Source organism: Saccopteryx leptura, chromosome 1 (genome assembly GCF_036850995.1).
Source record: "Saccopteryx leptura isolate mSacLep1 chromosome 1, mSacLep1_pri_phased_curated, whole genome shotgun sequence".
NCBI lineage: Eukaryota > Metazoa > Chordata > Mammalia > Chiroptera > Emballonuridae > Saccopteryx > Saccopteryx leptura.
This window is the reverse complement of record NC_089503.1, coordinates 255783102-255805265: the sequence shown is the minus strand read 5'-3', so window position 1 is coordinate 255805265 and position 22164 is coordinate 255783102. Positions and strand designations below refer to the sequence as shown.

General features: G+C 46.0%; 1 protein-coding gene and 1 pseudogene across 1 annotated transcript; both read left to right on the top strand.

The window, feature by feature from the left end:
* Window positions 1–3643: 3643 nt before the first annotated feature.
* On the top strand, window positions 3644–7509 carry LOC136388300 (nucleoporin NUP35-like; annotated as a pseudogene).
* Window positions 7510–19242: 11733 nt separating this feature from the next.
* On the top strand, window positions 19243–21795 carry RLN3 (relaxin 3). The gene is given in 3 exon segments (XM_066360220.1): window positions 19243–19449; window positions 19561–19600; window positions 21650–21795. Coding segments are annotated over 3 exon segments (393 nt in total).
* The last annotated feature ends 369 nt before the right edge of the window (window positions 21796–22164 follow it).

Genomic DNA, 22164 nt, shown 5'->3' with positions numbered 1-22164 from the left:
TCTCTCTCTCTCTCTCTCTCTGACTCTCCCTCTCCTTTCTAAAATGAATAAATAAATAAAAAATTTTAAAAGAAAAGAAAGTGACACTTGGTACACTGAAATATAAACAAGATATCCCTCTATTAGGATGGCAATTTGTCATAAAGCTGAACCATTTCTGCTTGTTATACATGAAGTATAGTGAGTTATTAGCAGGCTTGTTCTTTGAACAAACTTTTCAAACTATATATACAATAGGGTAAAAGAAAAGAATATATATATCTTATATAGAAACACTATCCATGGGTAAAATGGTATGCAATGCCAGGGACAGCCATTTCAAACAGGTTTTGGGAAATATGTTACAAACGGGTTTGACAAGTTAAAACAATCTTGGAAACCTATTCCTAAAAGTACTACATTATCACAATGCAAGGAAAGTTGGGGAAGAAAGGAATGAACTGAGATTTGCAAATAAAAACAACAAAAAGAGATGGTCCCCTAAATACTTAGGCCTTTTTTTGCCTGACCAGGCGGTGGTGCCATGGAAAGAGCATTGGCCTGGGACACTGAGGACCCAGGTTTGAAACCCCGAGGTCACCAGCTTGAGCATGGGCTCACCAGCTTCAGTGCCAGGTTGTTGGCTTGAGTGTGGGATCATAAATATGACCCCATGGTTGCTAGATGAGCCAAACAGTCATTGGCTTGAGCCCAAAGTCACTGGCTTGAGCAATGGGTCACTGACTCGGCTGGAGCCCCCAGGTCAAGGCACATATGAGAAAGCAATCAATGAACAACTAAGGTGCTGCAACTATGAGTTGATGCTTCTCATCTAAAATACTTGGGCTTTTAGAGAAAATGCATGGAGCTCATGAAAATGTATCAGCCTATCCTCCCTCACTTCCACCCTTGAAATAAGCTGAAGGAAATAAGTTAACAAATGCTTTGACTCTTAAAAACACAGTGTATCACTGAGCTAAAAGGATACAGATGTCAGAGATCTAGTACACAATGACATTATGCAAATTGCAACATACTCATGCAAGCATACAAAGTAAACATATAAGTGTACAAAATTATACATTCTATTCTTCAAGAATATCTACCTATGCAGGACCACACAACAAATGCCATGGAGATGCTGGTAATGATGACTTGGGAAGGGCAAGTAATTGCAGATCTGGTATGGAGGGGTGGGAATGAAACCAGTGAAGCTGTGCATGAATTGATGAAGGTGTGATAGAGTTTGGGGAGAGGTGGGGCTGAGTGAGACTTGAGTTCGCTGCCATTTGGGGGCAGATATCATAGTGCAAAAGGCTTAGGGTCAAGTAGGAGGTGAGGAATGGAGACAGTGGGTATAGGTAAGATGTATTTGAGTCAGGAAGCCAGATTCTAAGTGTGCACTATCTCATGGCTATTTGGGGGTGGGGAGAAAGGGATACCTTTATTTCTTTTCCCCACTCCCCTTTTTTTTCCTAATCATTCTGGCTAGAACTTCCAATACTATGTTGAATAAAAGTGGTTAAAGTGGGCATCCTTGGCTTGTTTCTGATCTTAGATGAAAAGATTTTAGTGTTTCACTGTTGAGTATGATGTTAGCTGTGGGTTTATCACATATGACCTTTATTATGTTGAGGTATGTTCCATCTATACCCAGTTTGTGGAGAGTTTTCACCATGAAAGAATTTTGAACTATGTGATTTTTTTTGCATCTATTGAGATGACTGTAGTATTTTATTCTTCACTTTTGTTAATGTGATATATCACATTGATTTGTGGATGTCAAACCATCCTTGTATCCTGGAATAAATTCCACTTGACTATGGAGAATGGTATTTTTTGTTTTGTGTGTGTGACAGAGACAGAGAGAGACAGAGAGAGGGACAGATAAGGACAGACAGACAAGAAGAGAGAAAGATGAGAAGCACCAATTCTTCATTGCAGCACCTTAGTTGTTCATTGATTGCTTTCTCATATGTGCCTTGACCAGGGGCTACAGCAGACTGAGTGACCCCTTGCTCAAGCCAGCGACCTTGGGCTCAAGCCAATGACTGTTTTGCTCAAACCAGATGAACCCACTCTCAAGCTGCTGACCTCAGGGATTCAATCCTGGATCTTTTGCATCCCAAACCAACGTTCTATCCACTGCGCCACTGCCTGGTCAGGCTGGAGTATGGTCTTTTTTTTTAAGGGAGGTGAAGGTGGTTTCAGGCATGTAAGACAGTGAAGGAGAGGGAATAGGGATTGGAGACGGAGCGAGGGTTTCTTTTTTTTTTTTACAGAGACAGTCAGAGAGAGGGACAGACAGGGACAGACAGACAGGAGCGGAGAGAGATGAGAAGCATCAATCATCAGTTTTTCATTGTGACACCTTAGTTGTTCATTGATTGCTTTCTCATATGTGCCTTGACCGTGGGCCTTCAGCAGACTGAGTAACCCCTTGCTCGAGCCAGTGACCTTGGGTCCAAGCTGGTGAGCTTTGCTCAAACCACATGAGCCCGTGCTCAAGCTGGCGACCTCAGGGTCTCGAACCTGGATCCTCCGCATCCCAGTCTGACACTCTATCCATTGCGCCACCACCTGGTCTTTTTAATGTGCTGTTAAATTCGGTTTGCTAATATTTTTTTGTGGATTTTTGCATCCATGTTCATTGGGGAAATTGACTTGTAATTTTCCATGGGGCTATTAAAACTAAAAGTAACTAAAATAAAATGTAATGAACAATTCAGTTCCTCATTTGCACTGGATTTCAAAGAGTCATAGCTCCATGGAGACAGTGGCTACCATATCAGAAAGCACAGATACAGCCTGACCAGGTGATAGCTCAGTGGATAGAGCATCGGACTGGGACTCAGAGGACCCAGGTTCGAAACCCCAAGGTTGCTGGCTTGAGCGTGGTCTCATCCGTCTTGAGTGCAGGCTCACTGGCTTGTGCGTGGGATAAAAGACATGACCTTCTGGCAGCTGGCTTGAGCCCAAAGGTCACTGGCTTGAAATCCAAAGTTGTTGGCTTGAGCCCAAGGTCGCTGGTTTGAGCAAGGGGTCAGTAACTCTGCTGTAGCCCCCCAGTCAAGACACAAATGAGAAAGCAATCAATGAACAACTAAGATGCCACAATGAAGGGTTTTTTTGTTTTTTGTTTATTTTTTTTACAGAGACAGAGAGAGAGTCAGAGAGAGGGATAGATAGGGACAGACAGACAGGAATGGCGAGAGATGAGAAACATCAATCATCAGTTTTTTGTTGCGACACCTTAGTTGTTCATTGATTGCTTTCTCATATGTGCCTTGACCGTGGGCCTTCAGCAGACCAATTAACCCCTTGCTCAAGCCAACAACCTTGGGTCTAAGCTGGTGAGCTTTGCTCAAAGCAGATGTGCCCATGCTCTAGCTGGCAACCTCGGGGTCTCGAACCTGGGTCCTCTGCATCCCAGTCCGACGCTCTATCCACTGCACTATGGCCTGGTCAGGCCACAATGAAGAATTGATGCTTTTCATCTCTCTCCCTTCCTGTCTGTCACTATTTGTTCCTCTCTCTGTCCCTCTCTTTCTGTGTCACAAAAAAAAAAAAAAAAAAAAAAAAAAAAAAAAGGAAAGTATAGATACAGAGAGGTCCCACCATTTTTGAAAATCAGAAAGGTCCAGTGCTAAGTATTGCCCCCACCATGGTAACCTTTCCCATGGAACCCCAAGCTCCTACATTCGGATCTGAACTAATGATGTTGGGTTCACCCATGTCTCCAAAACCAGGGTTATGCCCAGCTCTTACCTGGATTTTTATTTTATTTTATTTTATTATTTTTTTTACAGAGACTGAGAGAGTCAGAGAGAGGGATAGACAGGGACAGACAGACAGGAATGGAGGGAGATGAGAAACATCAATCATCAGTTTTTTGTTGCGACACCTTAGTTGTTCATTGATTGCTTTCTCATATGTGCCTTGACCCCAGGCCTTCAGCAGACCGAGTAACCCCTTGCTGAAGCCAGCGACCTTGGGTTCAAGCTGGTGGGCTTTTCTCAAACCAGATGAGCCTGCACTCAAACTGGTGACCTCGGGGTCTCGAACCTGGGTCTTTCCACATCCCAGTCTGACATTCTATCCACTGCGCCACTGCCTGGTCAGGCTACATGGATTTTTAATGGGAGATCTGCCAGTTCTGATGACTCCACATCTCGATCAATCAGTGGCCCTTCAAGAGGAGTAATAGAAGTGAGATCACCTTTACTCGCTGGTGGGTCACCACCTCAACCAGCTCAAGAAGATCAAAGTGGAGTTCTACCAGTTAGAACAGCGGTTCTCAACCTATGGGTCGCGACCCCAGCGGGGGTCAAACGACCAAAACACAGGGGTCTCCTAAAGCCATCGGGAAATACATATATTTTTTTTTTTTTTCATTTTTCTGAAGCTGGAAACAGGGAGAGACAGTCAGACAGACTCCCGCATGCGCCCGACCGGGATCCACCCGGCACGCCCACCATGGGCGACGCTCTGCCCACCAGGGGGCGATGCTATGCCCATCCTGGGCGTCGCCATGTTGCGACCAGAGCCACTCTAGCGCCTGAGGCAGAGGCCACAGAGCCATCCCCAGCGCCCGGGCCATCTTTGCTCCAATGGAGCCTTGGCTGCGAGAGGGGACGAGAGAGACAGAGAGGAAAGCGCGGCGGAGGGGTGGAGAAGCAAATGGGCGCTTCTCCTGTGTGCCCTGGCCGGGAATCGAACCCGGGTCCTCTGCACGCTAGGCCGACGCTCTACCGCTGAGCCAACCGGCCAGGGCGGGAAATACATATTTTTTAATAAATGCGGGAGTCTGTCTGACTGCCTCCCTGTTTCCAGCTTCAGAAGAAAGAAGAAGAAGAAGAAGGAGAAGGAGAAGGAGAAGGAGAAGGAGAAGGAGAAGAGGAAGAGGAAGAGGAAGAGGAAGAGGAAGAGGAAGAGGAAGAGGAAGAAGAAGAAGAAGAAGAAGAAGAAGAAGAAGAAGAAGAAGAAGAAGAAGAAGAAGAAGAAGAAGAAGAAGAAGAAGAAGAAGAAGAAGAAGAAGAAGAAGAAGAAGAAGAAGAAGAAGAAGAAGAAGAAGAAGAAGAAGAAGAAGAAGAAGAAGAAGAAGAAGAAGAAGAAGAAGAAGAAGAAGAAGAAGAAGAAGAAGAAGAAGAAAGCCAAACATGTCAGTAATGCGGAGTCCTCGTGTTGGAGTTATGACAACTACTCCTGGGAACAGATCAAAGTAAGCGTTGTCCAGGAAACATTGGTCAACCACGAAAGACAACATTATCTCCTGTGATGTCTAACACAGGAAATTGGATGCATATTTGTTATCAATATTTTTTTTTTTTGTATTTTTCCGAAGCTGGAAACGGGGAGAGACAGTCAGACAGACTCCCGCATGCGCCCGACCGGGATCCACCCAGCACGCCCACCAGGGGCAACGCTCTGCCCACCAGGGGGCGATGCTCTGCCCCTCCAGGGTGTCGCTCTGTTGCGACCAGAGCCACTCTAGCGCCTGGGGCAGAGGCCAAGGAGCCATCCCCAGCGCCCGGGCCATCTTTGCTCCAATGGAGCCTCGGCTGTGGGAGGGGAAGAGAGAGACAGAGAGGAAGGAGAGGGGGAGGGGTGGAGAAGCAGATGGGCGCTTCTCCTGTGTGCCCTGGCCAGGAATCGTACCCGGGACCTCTACACGCCAGGCCGACGCTCTACCACTGAGCCAACCGGCCAGGGCCTTTGTTATCAATATTTTAATAAAATATGTATTTTCCGATGGCTTTAGGCGACCCCTGTGTTTTGGTCATTCAACCCCCGCTGGGGTCGCGACCCACAGGTTGAGAACCGCTGAGTTAGAAGTATATATGATGACATTTCTGGCCCAGGACTTGGATCAATACCTGTAATTTTAAGAAGACAGCCAGCCTAGGCCCTGGCTGGTTGGCTCAGTGTGTGGAAGTCCCAGGTTCAATTCCTGGTCAGGGCACACAGGAGAAGCACCCATCTGCTTCTCCACCCCTCCCCCTCTCCTTCCTCTCTGTCTTTCTCTTCCCCTCCCACAGCCAAGGCTCCATTGGAGCAAAGATGGCCCGGGCACTAAGGGCGGCTCCATGGTCTCCGCCTCAGGCACTAGAATGACTCCGGCCACAATGGAGCAGCCCCCCAGATGGGCAGAACATAGCCCCCTGATGGACATGCCGGGTGAATCCCTGTTGGGCACATGTGAGAGTCTGTCTGACTACCTACCCACTTCTAACTTCAGAAAAATACAACCCCCCCAAAAAAAACCAAAAAAACAAAACAAAGAAGACAGCCAGCTTGACCAGGCAGGGCACCCAGGCTCGAAATCCCAAGGTCGCTGGCTTGAGTGTGGGATCATAGACATAACCCCATGGTCTATCTCTCTCACTTAAAAAAGAAGAAGACGGGCCCTGGCCAGTTGGCTCAGTAGTAGAGCGTCGGCCTGGCGTGCAGAAGTCCCGGGTTCGATTCCTGGCCAGGGCACACAAGAGAGGCACCCATCTGCTTCTCCACCCCTCCCCCTCTCCTTCCTCTCTGTCTCTCTCTTCCCCTCCCGCAGCTGAGGCTCCATTGTAGCAAAGATGGCCCGGGCGCTGGGGATGGCTTCTTGGCCTCTGCCCCAGGTGCTAGAGTGGCTCTGGTCACAACAGAGCGACCCCCGGAGGGACAGAACATCGCCCCCTGGTGGGAAGAGTGTTGCCCCCTGGTGGGCGTGCCGGGTGGATCCTGGTCGGGCGCATGCGGGAGTCTGTCTGACTGCCTCCCCGTTTCCAGCTTCAGAAAAAATACAAAAAAAAAAAGGAGAAGAAGACGCCCTGGCTGGTTGGCTCAGTGGTAGAGCGTCAGCCTGGAGTGCGGGGGTCCCGGGTTCAATTCCCGGCCAGGGCACACAGGAGAAGCGCCCATCTGCTTCTCCACCCCTCCCCCTCTCCTTCCTCTCTGTCTCTCTCTTCCCCTCCCGCAGCCGAGGCTCCATTGGAGCAGAGATGGCCCTGGCGCTGGGGATGGCTCCATGGCCTCTGCCTCAGGCGCTAGAGTGGCTCTGGTCGCAACAGAGCGACGCCCGGGATGGGCAGAGCATCGCCCCCTGGTGGGCGTGCCGGGTGGATCCCAGTTGGGCGCATGCGGGAGTCTGTCTGACTGCCTCCGTTTCCAGCTTCAGAAAAAAAAAAAAAGAAGAAGAAGAACATGCATATTTGTTATCAATAGAAACTTCTGGCCCGGAAAGCCTTATGCGAAGATGGGAAGATTTTTGGAGAGTCCATCATGATTGGTGTAGATCCAGGTAGAGGTGAAAAGTGTATGGAAAACAATGGTAGGTGTGTGCTTTATGGTCTTCATCTCTAGCCAACAGCACCAATCCAGCCTGGGAGTATTCCTGGGATTTCTACCATGAGACCTCTTGCTACAGCATACAAAGCTTCTGCTAGTGACTATCAGGTCATTTCAGACAGACAGATGCCAAAAAAAGATGAAAGTCTTGTATCCAAAGCAGTGGAGTACATATTTGGCTGGTGGTATAATAAGAACTAAGAACTCAATCAACTATAAAGGAGGCTGGTACACTAAAACAGCAGAGCACTGCTGGGTTTCCTTCTGTTAATTATATAACCACTCTTGGCAATGCTGGATAGCTATATCATATTTTTTTTAATGTTTATATTATTGATTTTATAGAGAGGAAGGAAGAGAGCAGGAGAGAGATAGAAACATCTGTTTCTATATGTGCCCTGACTGGAGAGGAAACCGGCAACCTCTGTGCTTCAGGACAACATTCTAACCAATGGAGATACTGGCTGAGGCTGTCATACAGTTTTAATAGAATTTTTATGAGCCTGACCTTTGGTGGCACAGTGGATAGAGCTTCAATCTGGGACGCTGAGGACTCAGGTTTGAAACCCCGAGGTTGCCGGCTTGATTGTGGGTTCACCAGCTTGAGGGTGGGGTCGCTGGCTTGAGAGTGGGATTATAGACATGACCCCACGGTCACTGGCTTGAGCCCAAAGGTCACCACTTAAAGCCCAAGGTCGCTGGCTTGAGCAAAGGGTCACTGGCTCAGCTGGAGCCCCCACCCCCAGTCAAGACACATATGAGAAGCAATCAATGAACAACTAAAGTGACACAACTATGAGTTGATTCTTCTCATCTCTCTTGCTTCCTGTCTGTCTTTCTCTTTCTGTGTCTCTATTTTTCTCCCTATCTCTTACTAAAAAAATAAAAAAATAAAATGTGCTCTTTAAACAATTTTTAATTGATTGATTTGAGAAAGAGAAACATTGATTTTATTGTTCCACTTAGTAGTTATGCTTTCATTAGTTGATTCTTTCTTTTTTTTTTTTTCATTAGTTGGTTCTTGTATGTGCGCTCACTAGGAATAAAACTCACAACCTTAGCATATTGGGAGGACGCTCTGACCAACTGAATTACCTGGCCAGGGCATCTTGAGATATGTTTTAAAGAAGCAAAAAAATTCCTATCAATAGGATTTTGTGCTTTCTGTGGTAATACATGGTCAAGCATCAAAAACTCAACATTGATAACTATAAATTATATAATTGAGTTTGCAGTGTAGTTTCGTAGTCTTCATGAGTTGGTGGGTGAATTTCATGAAAGGTACTGTATAGCTGCTTCTGTACACCAAGATTATAGTTAACAATTTGACTTATAGCCTTTTAATTTAGATAGCATTTAATATTTTAATTATTCTTGTTTGTATACATCTTATCATAGATTGTCATCTTTTAGTATTCTTAAAACAAAACAGTCTTTTAAAAACCTACTAAAATTCTTGAAAATAAACTGTCAATTAAATGTGTCAGAAAAAAAGAAGAAAGCACAGATATAGAACATTCTTGTCATCAGAGAAAGTTTTTGGCCAGTGGTGCTCTATACCAACACTAAAAAGACATTTTGGAGACTCAGGGAAATTTGAATATGTGCTTGGTGTAAGATGAGTCTAAAAATAATTACATATTTCTTTTGATGTGAAAATTGTTGTATAATTATGTAGAAAAATGTCCTTATTTTTTCAGAGACACATGCTATAGCCATTAGAGATGAAAAACTATGTCAGTAAGATTGAAATGTGTGATTAAAACACTTAGCACAAAGGTAGGCATGTATCAAATCCTCAATAAATGCTCATGGTTATTAATTCAAAAGTTTGGAGAAATGACAAACTGGTAAAAATATTTACAACTCATATCATATTCAGATAGTAAATCTCCTTAATTATATAAAGAACTCCTACAAATCAAGAAGAAAAAGACCAACAACCTGAAAAAATAAAGGGCAAAAAAAAAGGCAAAAACCTATAAATAGCTCTTAAACACGTGAAAATTACTCCTCCCAGCTGTGGTGAGAGAAATGCAAATTTTCTCTACTCTAAAATGTCATTTTTCACCTTCATGTTGGCTAAAGTCCAGAGGTTGACACACACTCTGTTGGTGAGCCTGTAGGACAGGATCCTTTTCCACTGCTGGAGGGAGTCTGAATTAATCTAACCCCTAAGGGGAGAAATTTGGCAATATTTGTAAAGATTACAACTGCACATAGTCTTTGAACCAGAAATCTCATTTTGTGGGGTGGGGGTATCTGCAGACATACTTGCATATGTGTGAAATGACAGTTGTACAAGGTTCTTCACTGCCATGTTAGCCTAAGGACAGATGAAAGTTAATGGTCTCTGGGAGTGAAATGAACTATGGAGCACTCACACAGCAGAACATTATGCAGTTGCATACAAATAACAGAGGTGGGTAAAGGGTGTTTGTTAAGGGGAGATCTCTAACATTGTTAGTTTCCCTTCCCCTCTCTCTCTTTCTTTCTCTCTCTCTCTCTCAAAAGAAGGGGCGAGGAAGAGGAGAAGAAGGAGAAGGAGAAGAAGAAAGAGGCTAGACACACAAGGGCAAATACTGTATGATTCTACATACAATACAGAGTACCTAGGATAGGCAAATCCATAGAGACAGAAAGGAGATTGGTGGTTTCCAGAAGCTGGAAGGAGGGAGGAATGGGAGTTAGTGTTTAATGCATACACAGTTTCAGTTTGGGAAGACGACAAGGTTCTAGAAATGAATAGTGGAATGGCTGCACAACATGTGAATATGCTAATGCCACTGAAATGAGCACAAATGGCTAAAATGGTATATTTTATGTTATGTCTATTTCACCACCACAACAAAAAAAATTGAATGCTTTTAATGTAAAAGTAGGTGTATGGGGTGGGGGATGAGGACCTGTATTCATATTTGTTTGTAAACATGTGCATATATTCTGGAAAGATAATCAGGAAATCAAAAGCACTGGGTTACCCATGGGGGAGAGGGGGGAATGGAGACTGGAGAGGGAGATGCCACCACAGACTTTCTGACTCCTTATGTTTCTTGACACATCTGAATGTATTTACTATTCTTTTTTCTGTCTTAGTTTTTTTTAGATTTTATTTATTAATTTTAGAGAGAGGAGAGAGAGAGAGAGAGAAGGGAGGGAGGAGCAGGAAGCATCAACTCCCATATGTGCCTTACCAGGGTTTCGAACTCACATCCTCAGCATTCCAGATTGACGCTTTATCCATTGCACCACCACAGGAACAGGCTATTAACTATTCAAAAGTAAAATTAGTTAAGAAATTTGGAGAGAGGGGCTTTATTTAGTATTGGTAAGATTTGGGTGTATTCTTATACTGACCAAAATAACAATGATAATGAAATAATAGTGATATAGGTAGTACATAACATTTCCTAATTCTTTCTTTCTTTCTTTCTTCCTTTCTTCCTTCCTTCCTTCCTTCCTTCCTTCCTTCCTTCCTTCCTTCCTTCCTTCCTTCCTTCCTTCCTCTCTCTCTCTCTCTCTCTCTCTCTCTCTCTCTCTCTCTTTCTTTCTTTCTTTACTGTATTTTTCTGAAGTTGGAAATAGGGAGGCAATCAGACAGACTCCCACATACGCCCGACCAGGATCTGCCCTGCAAGCCCACCGGGGGCAATGCTCTGCCCATCTGAAGCATTGCTCTGCTGCAACCGGAGCCATTCTAGCACCTGAGGCAGAGGCTATGGAGCCATCCTCAGCGCCCAGGCTAACCCTGCTCCAAGGAAGCCTTAGCTGTGGGAGGGGAAGAGAGTGATAGAGAGGAAGGAGAGGGGGAAGGGTGGAGAAGCAGATAGGCACTTCTGTGTGCCCTGGCCGGGAATCAAACCTGGGACTTCCACATGCCAGGCCGACACTCTACCACTGAGCCAGCTGGCAGGGCATCTATACTTTAAAATTGTTTTTATTAAGTGAGAGGAGGGTTGGCAGAGACAGATTCCCACATGTGCCCCACTGGGATCCACCCGGCAAACCCACTATGGGGCAAAGCTCTGCCCATCTGGGGCCCTTGCTCCATTGCAATCAGAGCCATTTTTTAGTGCCTGAGGTGGAGGCAGTGGAGCCATCCTCATTGCCTGGGGCCAACTTGGTCCAGTTGAGCCATGACTGCAGGAGGGGAAGGGGCTGCGTTTGGCCCACCATGAAAGCTGGAAGCCCACTAGTGGGCGGGAGGGACCAGGTTGACCAGCACTGCAAAAGTGGGTGGTTTTTATAAAAAAGGTTTGCCATCATGGATATAACCTGTTCTTCTACAGGTCACCATTCAATCAACTGCATTTTCTGTGTTCCAGGCAGGGTGCTAAAAGCACTTTACATATTCTTACCAAAGAACCCAACACAGCCCCATGAAGTAGATATGCTTATTATCTCCAGTCACCCAATGAACTCAGAGAGGTGCAGCATCCTGCTGAATGTCACACAGGAATCAGGAGTCAAACCCAACTGTATTGGGCTCAAACCTCTGATTCTGTATGAGGCATGAAAGAGGTTCTGAGCCAAGTTGGACAGTCAGGTAGCAAAAATTTCCTGGCATGCTTGTTCTTCGCCAGCCCCTGGGATAGGCATTGGGGATACGGAGGAAAGGGAAGAAGGGTACAACCCTGGAGAGTCACTGGAAGAAGAGGCAGAGGGGGAGAGTGTATTATTCATCAGCCCTCTTGAAGTAGTATTATCAGATATGACTCCTGCCTTCTGGAGCGCTGTCCTTGGCCTGGGACATCCACAGGGGGCAACCGAGGCCAGGAGTTTGTCATGAAGAAATGGACAAAGTTCAAATCCAGAAGGAATGCAGCAAGTAAGTACAAACAACATTTAAGCAGCACTAACTGCATGCCACAGACTGTTTTATGAATTTGACATACTCATTGAATCTTCCCTGCTTTACACGTGAGGAAACAAAGTCACAAAGAAGTCAAGTGAGCCTGACCTGTGTGGTGCAGTGGATAAAGAGTCAACTTGGAATGCCGAGGTCCCGGGTTTGAAACCCTGGGCTTGCCTGGTCAAGGCACATATGGGAGTTGATGCTTCCAGCTCCTCCCCCCTTCTCTCTCTCTCTCTGTCTCTTTTTCTGTCTCCCCTCTCTAAATAAATGAATATATTAAAAAAAAAAAAAAAGAAGTCAAGTGAGTTGTGTAAGGTTACACAGCAGGAAGGAGAGATGGGTTTCAAACCCAACTTTATTGCACTTCACAGTGTGGCTTGACCTGTGGTGGCGCAGTGGATAAAGCATTGACCTGGAGCGCTAAGGTCACTGGTTTGAAACCCTGGTCTTGCCCAGTCAAGGCACATATGAGAAGCAAGTATGAATTGATGCTTTCTGCTCCTCCTGCTGCCTTTCTCTCTCTTCTCTAAAATTAATAAATAAAATCTTTAAAAAAAAAAAGTACTTCACAATGCTATGCAAGCATCACTTCTGTCTAGTTCCAAAACATTTTTATGATTTGAATACCTGGTAGCAATTACTCTTCATTCCTCCCTCCTCTCAACCCTTGGCAGTAACTGGCCTTTCGGTCTCTATAGATTTGCCTATTTTGGACATTTTGTATCAATAGAATCCTACAATGTGCAACCTCGTATATGGCTTCTCTCAGTATCATGTTTTTTCATTTTTGTTTTTGTTTTTGTGAGAGAGAGACAGACAGGAAGGGAGAGAGATAAGAAGCATCAATTTTTCACTGCGGCACCTTAGTTGTTCATTGATTGCTTTCTCATATGTGCCTTGACCAGGGGCTCCAGTAGAGCAAGTGACCCCTTGCTCAAGCCAGCGACCTTGGAGTCATGTCGATGATCTCAAGTTTAAGCGAGTGACCTCACACTCAAGTTGGATGAGCCACGTTCAAGCCAGCCACCTCAGGGCTTCAAGCCTGGGACCTTGGTGTCCCAGGTGGAGGCTCTATCCACTGCGCCAACACCAGTTAGACTCAGTATGTTTCTGAGGTTCATCCATATTGTAACATGTATCAGAACCTCATTCCTTTTTATAGCTGAGCAACATTCCATTATATAAATGGACCACGTTTTGTTTATCCATGTATCTGGTGATGGACATTTGGGTTGTTTCTGCTTTTGTACTGTTTTGAATACTGCTCGTACAAATGTGTGTGTGCAGTGATGTACATGTAATGTTTAAAAAGGTTAATTTTATTTTATATGAAAATTAACTCATTTATGTTTTAAAAAGGTAATGCTATCAGCTGAGAGGGTCCAGAAGCAATGACAAACCACTCCCATCCCCAGTAGCAATGAGCACACCGAGCACCCAGACTTTGGTTTCCCAATGCCCTTCTCCAATAAAGGGAACCTTGGCTCCTTGGGAAAACAGCTGATTCTAGGACTGGGGTGGGAAAACACAAGATGAGCCTGGGATATCTGTGGTGCCAGAAAGTAAAAAAAGTGCTAAAAGCAAACAAAAAAGTTAAGTCATATCAAAAGAATAGTGCCTGGCTTGACCAGGTGGTGGTGCAGTGGATAGAGCATCATACTGGGACGCGGAGGATCCAGGTTTGAAACCCTGAGATTGCAGGTTTGAGTACGGGCTCATCCTGCTTGAGTGGCTCACAAGCTTGAGCAGGGGTCACGGGTTTGAGTGTGGGATTATAGACATGACCCCATGGTCGCTGGCTTGAGCCCAAAGGTTGCTGGCTTGAAGCCCAAGGTTGTTGGCTTGAGCCTAAGGTCTCTGGCTTGAGCAAGGGATCACTCACTCTGCCATAGGCTCCCCCTCCATCAAGGCACATATGAGAAAGCAGTCACTGAATAACTAAGGAGCTGCAATGAAGAATTGATTCTCTAGCCTGACCAGGCAGTGGCGCAGTGGATAGAGCGTCGGACTGGGATGAGGAGGACCCAGGTTCAATACCCTGAGGTCACCAGCTTGAGTGCGGGCTCATCTGGTTTCAGGAAAAGCTCGCCAGCTTGGATCCAGGCTTGCTGGCTCGAGCAAGGGGTTACTTGGTCTACTGAAGGCCCGCGGTCAAGGCACATATGAGAAAGCAATCAATGAACAACTAAGGTGTCGAAACAAAAAACTAATGATTGATGCTTCTCATCTCTCTCTGTTCCTGTCAGTCTGCCCCTATCTATCCCTCTCTCTGACTCTCTCTGTCTCTGTAAAAAAAAAAAAAAAAAAAAAAAAGGAATTGATTCTCATCTCTCTCCCTTCCTGTCTGTCTCTATCTGTCCCTCTCTCTGACTCTCACTCTCTGTCAAAAAAGAAAAAAGAATAGCACCTGAAGTAAAATGCTTTCAGCAAGGACCAACTGAAAGGGTTCCCAGTGGCCAAAGCTGGAACAATTTGGGCAACAAAATCAATAACAATAGTACTGGATTATAACCCAAACACTAAAATAAGCTGTTCACGAATTCATATGGTTATAAAGAAGCAATTGAATAAACAAATTAATGAAGACAGAACAAACTCTTCTTTACAGAAGAATTCCAAGTAATAGTAAATGTAGAAAGAATGAGATAGATGGAAAATTCCTAATAAACAAACGTCACAGTGATCATTTCCACACACACAATCCACCAATGCATGTAGAAGCAGTGGGTAGACTTTAATGGGAAATAGGACCTTTGCAGAGCCTCAAAATACCTCAGCCACAGTAGTTACCAATTTTTTTGTATTTGTATCTTAGTTTTAACACAGGTCCCTCAATTCTTTCATACTCCTCCTCTCAGATGTTGGAGCTTCATTGCCCTGAACAGGCTGAGTGCATTCTGTTTCTGGACTTGAGTGGTGGTTACAGAAATGTGTTCTGTTTGTGAAAATTCATCCAGGTGTCTACTTACGATCTGGGCACTTTTCTGTGTGTGCCATAAAAAGTGCAATTTGTTAAAAAAAAAAAAAAGTTCAATTTGTTCAAGTGCAGCAAGGTAGAAAAGGAAAGGAATTTTGGAGAGGCATATTGTTGGTGTTAAAACTGTAATGAAAAACAAAGAAATGATGATAGTTAAAGTCAGGATGGTGGTTACCTCTGGGGAAGCCCAAGATTGTTGTCAGGAAAGATGTGGGATGAGGGGATGGACATCTGTGGTGCTGGTACCATCCTATCTCCAGACCTGAGTGGTGATGGTATAGGCGTCCAGTTTAAAGTGATTATTTAAATTGTAACTGTGGCCCTGGCCAGTTGGTTTAGTGGTAGAGTGTTGGTCTGGCATGTGGAAGTCCTGGGTTTGATTCTGGTCAGGGCATACAGGAGAAGCAACCATCTACTTCTCCACCCCTCCCCCTCTTGCTTCTCTCTCTCTCTCTCTCCATCAATCTCTCTCTACCCCTCTTCCTCAGTCATGGCTCATTTGAGTAAGTTGGCCCCAGGTGCTGATGATAGCACCATGGCCTCCCCTCAAGTGCTAAAAATAGGTCGGTTGCCAAGCAACAGAGCAATGGCCTTAGATGGGCAGAACATCACCCTGTAGGGGGCTTGCTGGGTGGATCCCAGGAGTTGTCTGCCTGCCTCCTGGTCTATTAATTAATTAATTAAATTGTACATGTATGGTTTTTGCCTTTTGGTGGTATCCTAGAGCCAGCTATACTGACTTGTGAGGATGGATTTAACTTTTTAGGAATTTGGGGTCATCACAGTGACATTGCTACTGGAAAGGAGACCTGGCCCTTTGTGTCTGTGTACACCCAGCTGGTAGTGTGTGGTGTGGGTTCTTGACTTTGTGCAGGAAAAATTTCACAATACGAGCTCAGGTAGTTTTGAGAGCAAATTTATTAAAGCTGGGGACAGTAAAATGAGGGTGGGTTTAGGATAGAAGCAGCAACAGGACAGCCTAGGGAGGCTGCTTTGGCTCAGTGGGAAGTCAGAGAAAAGGGGACCTTGGAGACAGGTTCAAGGGGTTAGCCCAGGACAGCTGCTGCTGCTCATTGCTCCCTGGTTGCAAGTCTCATGGGGTCCCTTAGACTTTAGGAGATACAGGCCCTGGCTGGGTAGCTCAGTTAGTTAGAGTGTCATCCTGACATGCCAAGGTTGAGGGTTCAATCCCTTGGTCACGGCACATACTAGAATCAACCGATGACGTCATGAATAGTATTCCCCAGGTGGGCCTGGTGACTTGGGTTTTAACAAGCCCTCCAGGCGATTTTGAGGCTTCCTCATATTTGAGAACCACTATCCTAGGTCATCAGGAGAATTCAAGTGGAACAACAAGTAGATGTTTTTTCTCTGTCTCTCTCCCTCCCTCTCTCTCTCTTTTTTTCTCTCTCTAAAAATCAAATTTAAAATAAGTTTAGGAGATACATGCCTGTGGGGGAAGAAAAGGAAGAGAGGAAAGAGAAAGGTGTGAGCATGCTCCTGGGAGGGAGAGCGCACTGGGTCCTTTGTTTTGAGGTTTTTTTAAAGACTGGGAGTTGGGAGAATCTCAATAGAATATCCAACAGCTTTTCCAGGTGTGCTCTTTCAGAGTCTTGGTCTCTATTGATGGGTCAGCCCCATGGCAGGGAGTCCTTAGTCATTGTAGCTGGTCCTGGGTCACCCACCTGGTTTTGCTGCTTTTCTGGGCCTAGAGCTAAAATACAACTGAGGCCTAGATGTTATCTCTAAGAAAGTGACCTTCTGTATCTAGATGTAAATTGCTTGGCCAGTTTGTTCAGCTCTCTGTCTCAGTGTCCCCATTCTACTTGCCAAGGAATTTTCCTAGCTTCTCACTATCCTGCCTCACATCACATCTGTAGCTTGAAATTGGCCAGAAACTGATAACCACTACAGGTCAGTTATTTTCTGGACAGCCCATTGTTAAACATTTCCCAACACATCACATAGCTCCTCTATGTATATGGTATTACTTAAACCTTTTTTTAAAAAAAATTAAAGTTTTTTAATTACTATTTCTAATTGTGAAAAATTACATATAACATAAATTTTTACCATATTAACCATTTTCATGTGAGTTCAGTGTCATGATGTACATTCACATTATTGTGCAGCCATCATCATCATCCAGCTCCAGAACTATTAATCTCACAAACCTGAAACTTAGTCCCTGTGTGTGTGTATGTGTGTGTGTGTGTGTGTGTGTGTGTGTGTGTATATATATATATATTTATTATTATTATTATTTTTTTTTTTTATTCAGTGAGTGGAGGGGAGGCAAAGAGACAGACTTCCGCATGTACCCCCCCACCCCTGGGGATCCACCCAGCAAGCCCACTAGGGGGTGAGGCTCTGCTCATCTGGGGCATTGCTCCATTGCTTAGCAAACAAGCTCTTCTTAGCACCTGAGGCTGAGGGCATGGAGCCAGCCTCAATGCCTGGGGTCAACTCACTCCAACTGAGCCATGGCTTCAGGAGAGAGAGTGGGGGGAGAGAGAGAAGTGAAAGGGGGAGGGGAAAGGGTGGAGAAGCAGATGGTCGCTTCTCCTTGCCTTTACCAGAAATCGAACCTGGGATATCCACATGCTGGGCCAACATTTCTACCAGTGAGCCAACTGGCCAGGGCCCATGTGTATATATATATATATATATATATTTTTTTTTTTTTTTTTTTTTTTTTTTTTCTTTCTGAAGCTGGAAACGGGGAGAGACAGTCAGACAGACTCCCGCATACGCCCGACCGGGATCCACCCGGCACGCCCACCAGGGGGGCGATGCTCTGCCCCTCCGGGGCGTCGCTCTGCCGTGACCAGAGCCACTCTAGCGCCTGGGGCAGAGGCCAAGGAGCCATCCCCAGCGCCCGGGCCATCTTTGCTCCAATGGAGCCTCGCTGCGGGAGGGGAAGAGAGAGACAGAGAGGAAGGAGGGGGGGCGGGGGTGGAGAAGCAAATGGGCGCTTCTCCTATGTGCCCTGGCCGGGAATCGAACCCGGGTCCCCCGCACGCCAGGCCGACACTCTACCGCTGAGCCAACCGGCCAGGGCCGTATATATTTTTAATCCTTAGAAATGTTCCCTGAAGAGCATGGGTTCTAGAATCAGATGGCTCTATTCTACCCCACCCCCACTTACTAGCTGACCTTGAGCACCTTATGTCACCACTCTGTGCCTCAATTTCCTCATCTGTACTGCAGGGAAAATCTTTTTTTTTTTTAAACAAATTGTTTTATTATTTTTATTTATTTATTTTTTTACAGAGACAGAGAGAGAGAGTCAGAGAGAGAGGGATAGATAGGGACAGACAGACAGGAACGGAGAGAGAGATGAGAAGCATCAATCATCAGTTTTTTGTTGCGACGCCTTAGTTGCTCATTGATTGCTTTCTCATATGTGCTTTGACCACGGGCCTTCAGCAGACTGAGTAGCCCATTGCTCAAGCCAGCGACCTTGGGTCCAAGCTTTGCTCAAACCAGATGAGCCTGTGCTCAAGCTGGCAACCTTGGGGTCTTGAACCTGGGTCCTCCGCATCCCAGTGCGACGTTCTAGCCACTGCGCCACCACCTGGTCAGGCGCGGGGAAAACCTTAGTGCTAATCTCATAATCCAGTAGCTCTCAAAAGTGGTTTCTGGACCAGCAGTGCTAGCATGGCCCGGAAATATGTTGCATGTGCAGATTCTCAGAGGTTCTGCAGGTGGGCCTGGTGACTCGGGTTTTAACTAGCCTCCAAGAGATTTTGAGGCTTCCTCATATTTGAGAACCACTATCCTAGGTCATCAGGAGAATTAAATAGATTACACAAAGAGAAAGTGTTTAGAGTAGTGCTTAGTCCCAAGCCCATACAGTGTAAGAGCTCACTATCATTGTTGTTACTATAGAGGTCCAGAACCCCAGACCTATGTAGGGTGGGGGTCTGGCTGCACCCTCTCTCCTTGTCTGGTGGGGGTCTAGGTTCCCGGTCTCTGCTGAACTGAGGCCTTCTCGCCTCTCTCTGTTGAAGATGACAGTGAGTTGAGCCACGTCACTCAACCCCTTGTGAAAGATTATCACTTAGACTAGGAAATAGGAAAGATCGGGGTGGAGGGAGCCATGCCCACCTTTCCTCTGCTGGAAGAGATAAAGGAGGTCACTTGGTTTCTCTACAACAGGGGGGAAGCCTGGATGTATAAATGGGGTGCAAGGAGGCAGCAGAGACCCTGAAAGCTGGGAAACTGCTGTGCTATGCTCACTCTTATGTCCCAGGCATCCCTGTCCAGCATGTACAAGCACCCACTTCTGCTGCTGCTGTGGGTGTGGGTACTGCCCAGGGTGTTGTGACTGGAAGCTGAGGCCCTGGGAGTACCCGGCGCAGTGTATGTTTGTGGCCATGAATTAGTACACACAACCCTCAATATCAGCGGAATCCAGGCATGGAGTAAGCAGGACATCCAGCCCTGTGAAGCAATAGGTGAGGCAGGGAAGGTAGTGGGGGTGGGGGTGAGGGGATGTAGGACATGGGATGGGCCCAAGGAGGGAGGGACAAAGATGAGACCAGGTGAGTCCCTGCCCAGGACCTGGAGCTGAGGAGACTGGCCCATCCTTGAAGCTGAGCCAGTTGGCAGAGCTGCAAAGCCAGGATGGGGGTTTGCAAGCCATTTCCACTGGCTAAAAGTCAGAGGACAGAGTCCTATTTCTGGGGCACCTGCTATGTGTCCAGCCCTGCACTGAGCAAGGCTGCTACGTACAGGATTCCAGGGGGACACCATTCAGAAGCTGACACTGAAGTGCTTTCCAACCCCTTGGTGAAGGCAGTGTGACGGGTGTGGTGTGTCCGAGGCCAGATTTTGCCACCTATTGGGTGACTCTCCCAGCAAGTTGCTTTCTCTCTCTGATCCTCTTTATCTACAAATGGGAGGCAGAGTCTGTGCATCTCACAAGTTTGTTCAGTGACAAAATTGAGTAAAAAAGGTAAGGACACAGCCCAAGGAGGGCAGGAGGCTCAATCTGGGCTTAAGCAGAGGGCAGGGGATCTAGTTTCCCAAAGGACAGGGGTTTGGCAGAAAAATAGATGTTGGTGATGATGAAATGAATGTGGACTTAGACATGCCACCGGGGTTCAAATAACAGCTCTACAATTCAATAACTGTGTTCTTGTGCAGTTACTTTACCAAATCGGGCCTTGGCATTCTCTGGAAAATGAGATTATAATAACAGCACCCACTTCATGGGTTATCATTGAGAGGAATATAGGAGTTTATCCATGAAAATCCTTAAAACAATTTCTAGCATGCAGATAGTTCTCAATAAATGCTCAATGCTATTTTAAATGCTTATAATGTGCCAGACACAGTTCTAATTTTTTATTTTTTTAATTAATTAATTTATTTATTTATTAAGTGAGAGGAGAGAAGACAGTGAGACAGACTTCTGCATGTGCCCCAACCAGGATCCACTTGGCAACCCCATCTGGGAGTTGATGCTTGAACCAATTAGCCACTAGTTGCAGGAAGGGAAGAGGGAGAAAAGGGGGAAAGGGAGGGGGAGAGAAGCAGATGGTCGCTTCTCCTGTGTGCCCTGACCGGAATTTAACTCGGGACTTCCACATGCTGAGGCCCATGTTCTATCCACTGAGCAAACCAGCCAAGGAGTTCTAAGTCTTTAAAATGTATATTAATTAACTGATCTACTCTGTATGAAATTCTAGAAGATAGGAGTTATTACTTTCTTCACTTTGCAGACAAGGAGACCAAGACTCAGAGAAGTAATTTCACTTGCTCAGGATTATAAGTAGGAGAAGCTGGGTTGGTGCGTAATCAGTCTGGCTCCCAACTCCCAAACACATGTTCTTTTTTTCTTCTTTTTTTTTTTTTTGACAGACAGAGAGTCAGAAAGAGGGACAGATAGGGACAGACAGACAGGAAGAGAGAGAGATGAGAAGCATCAATTCTTTGTTGTGGCACCTTAGTTATTCATTGATTGCTTTCTCATATGTGCCTTGACTGGGAGGCTTCAGCAGACCGAGTGACCCCTTGCTCAAGCCAGAGACTTTGGGCTCAAGCCAGCAACCTTGGGCTTTAAGCCAGCTACCTTTGGGCTCAAGCCAGCGACCATGGGGTCATGTCTATGATGCCATGCTCAAGCCAGCAACCCCACGCTCAAGTCAGCGACCCCACACTCATGTTGGTGAGCCCACGCTCAAGCCAGTGACCTTGGAGTTTCGAACCTGGGTCCTCTGCGTCCCAGTCCGACGCAGTGCCACTGCCTGGTCAGGCCCAAACACATGTTCTTAACTATAAGGTCCTCCATAAATAAAAGAAATGACAGGAAAAGAAAGTCAAGCTCAGTGTGGTTGAATATTATGCCCATCAAAGCTGTAACCTAGGCCAGAGTAGAACCAAAACCTTTAACCATAAGAACATGTCACAAGACCAGAAAAGTAGCTGGACCAACCAGAAGCCAAGAGTCTGGGTGTGATAGAAACTGAGCCCCAAGCGTTAACTCTTTTCATCTTATGCAGGGGAGGCCATCCCAGATGCAGAACCCAAAGCAGTCAGCTGACAGGATGAGGCAGTGGCCTTCAGTGAATGGCTGGCTTTCACCAAGTCCCTCCAGGTTTTCTACAGGGACTCACCCAGCTGGCAGGGAACCATAGGGGCTCTGTGAAGCAGATGAGATGTCTCAGGTAGCCTCACCACCAAATGTTGCAAGAAGGGTTGTAGTAAGCGTGAACTCAGAAGGTTCTGCTAGACCGGGGGACTGGACAGCTGGGCATACCAGGGAGAATGCTGAGTACCTATCTCTGGCCCCTCATACATTCATCCATCAGCAAGTCATCGAAGTCAAGCACTACGGACTCCAACACAGTCCACCCAAATAACCCTGACCTTTGACCTGCCTACCCTGGCCCTGAGCATGCTGTATCTCAACTTAGCTAAATGGCTGCTCCTGATCCTGACCTCTTCCAAGCCCCATATCATGCCTTTGTCTGTACTATACTGTTCCTTATGCAACGGTGCTCCAAAATGGCCATAC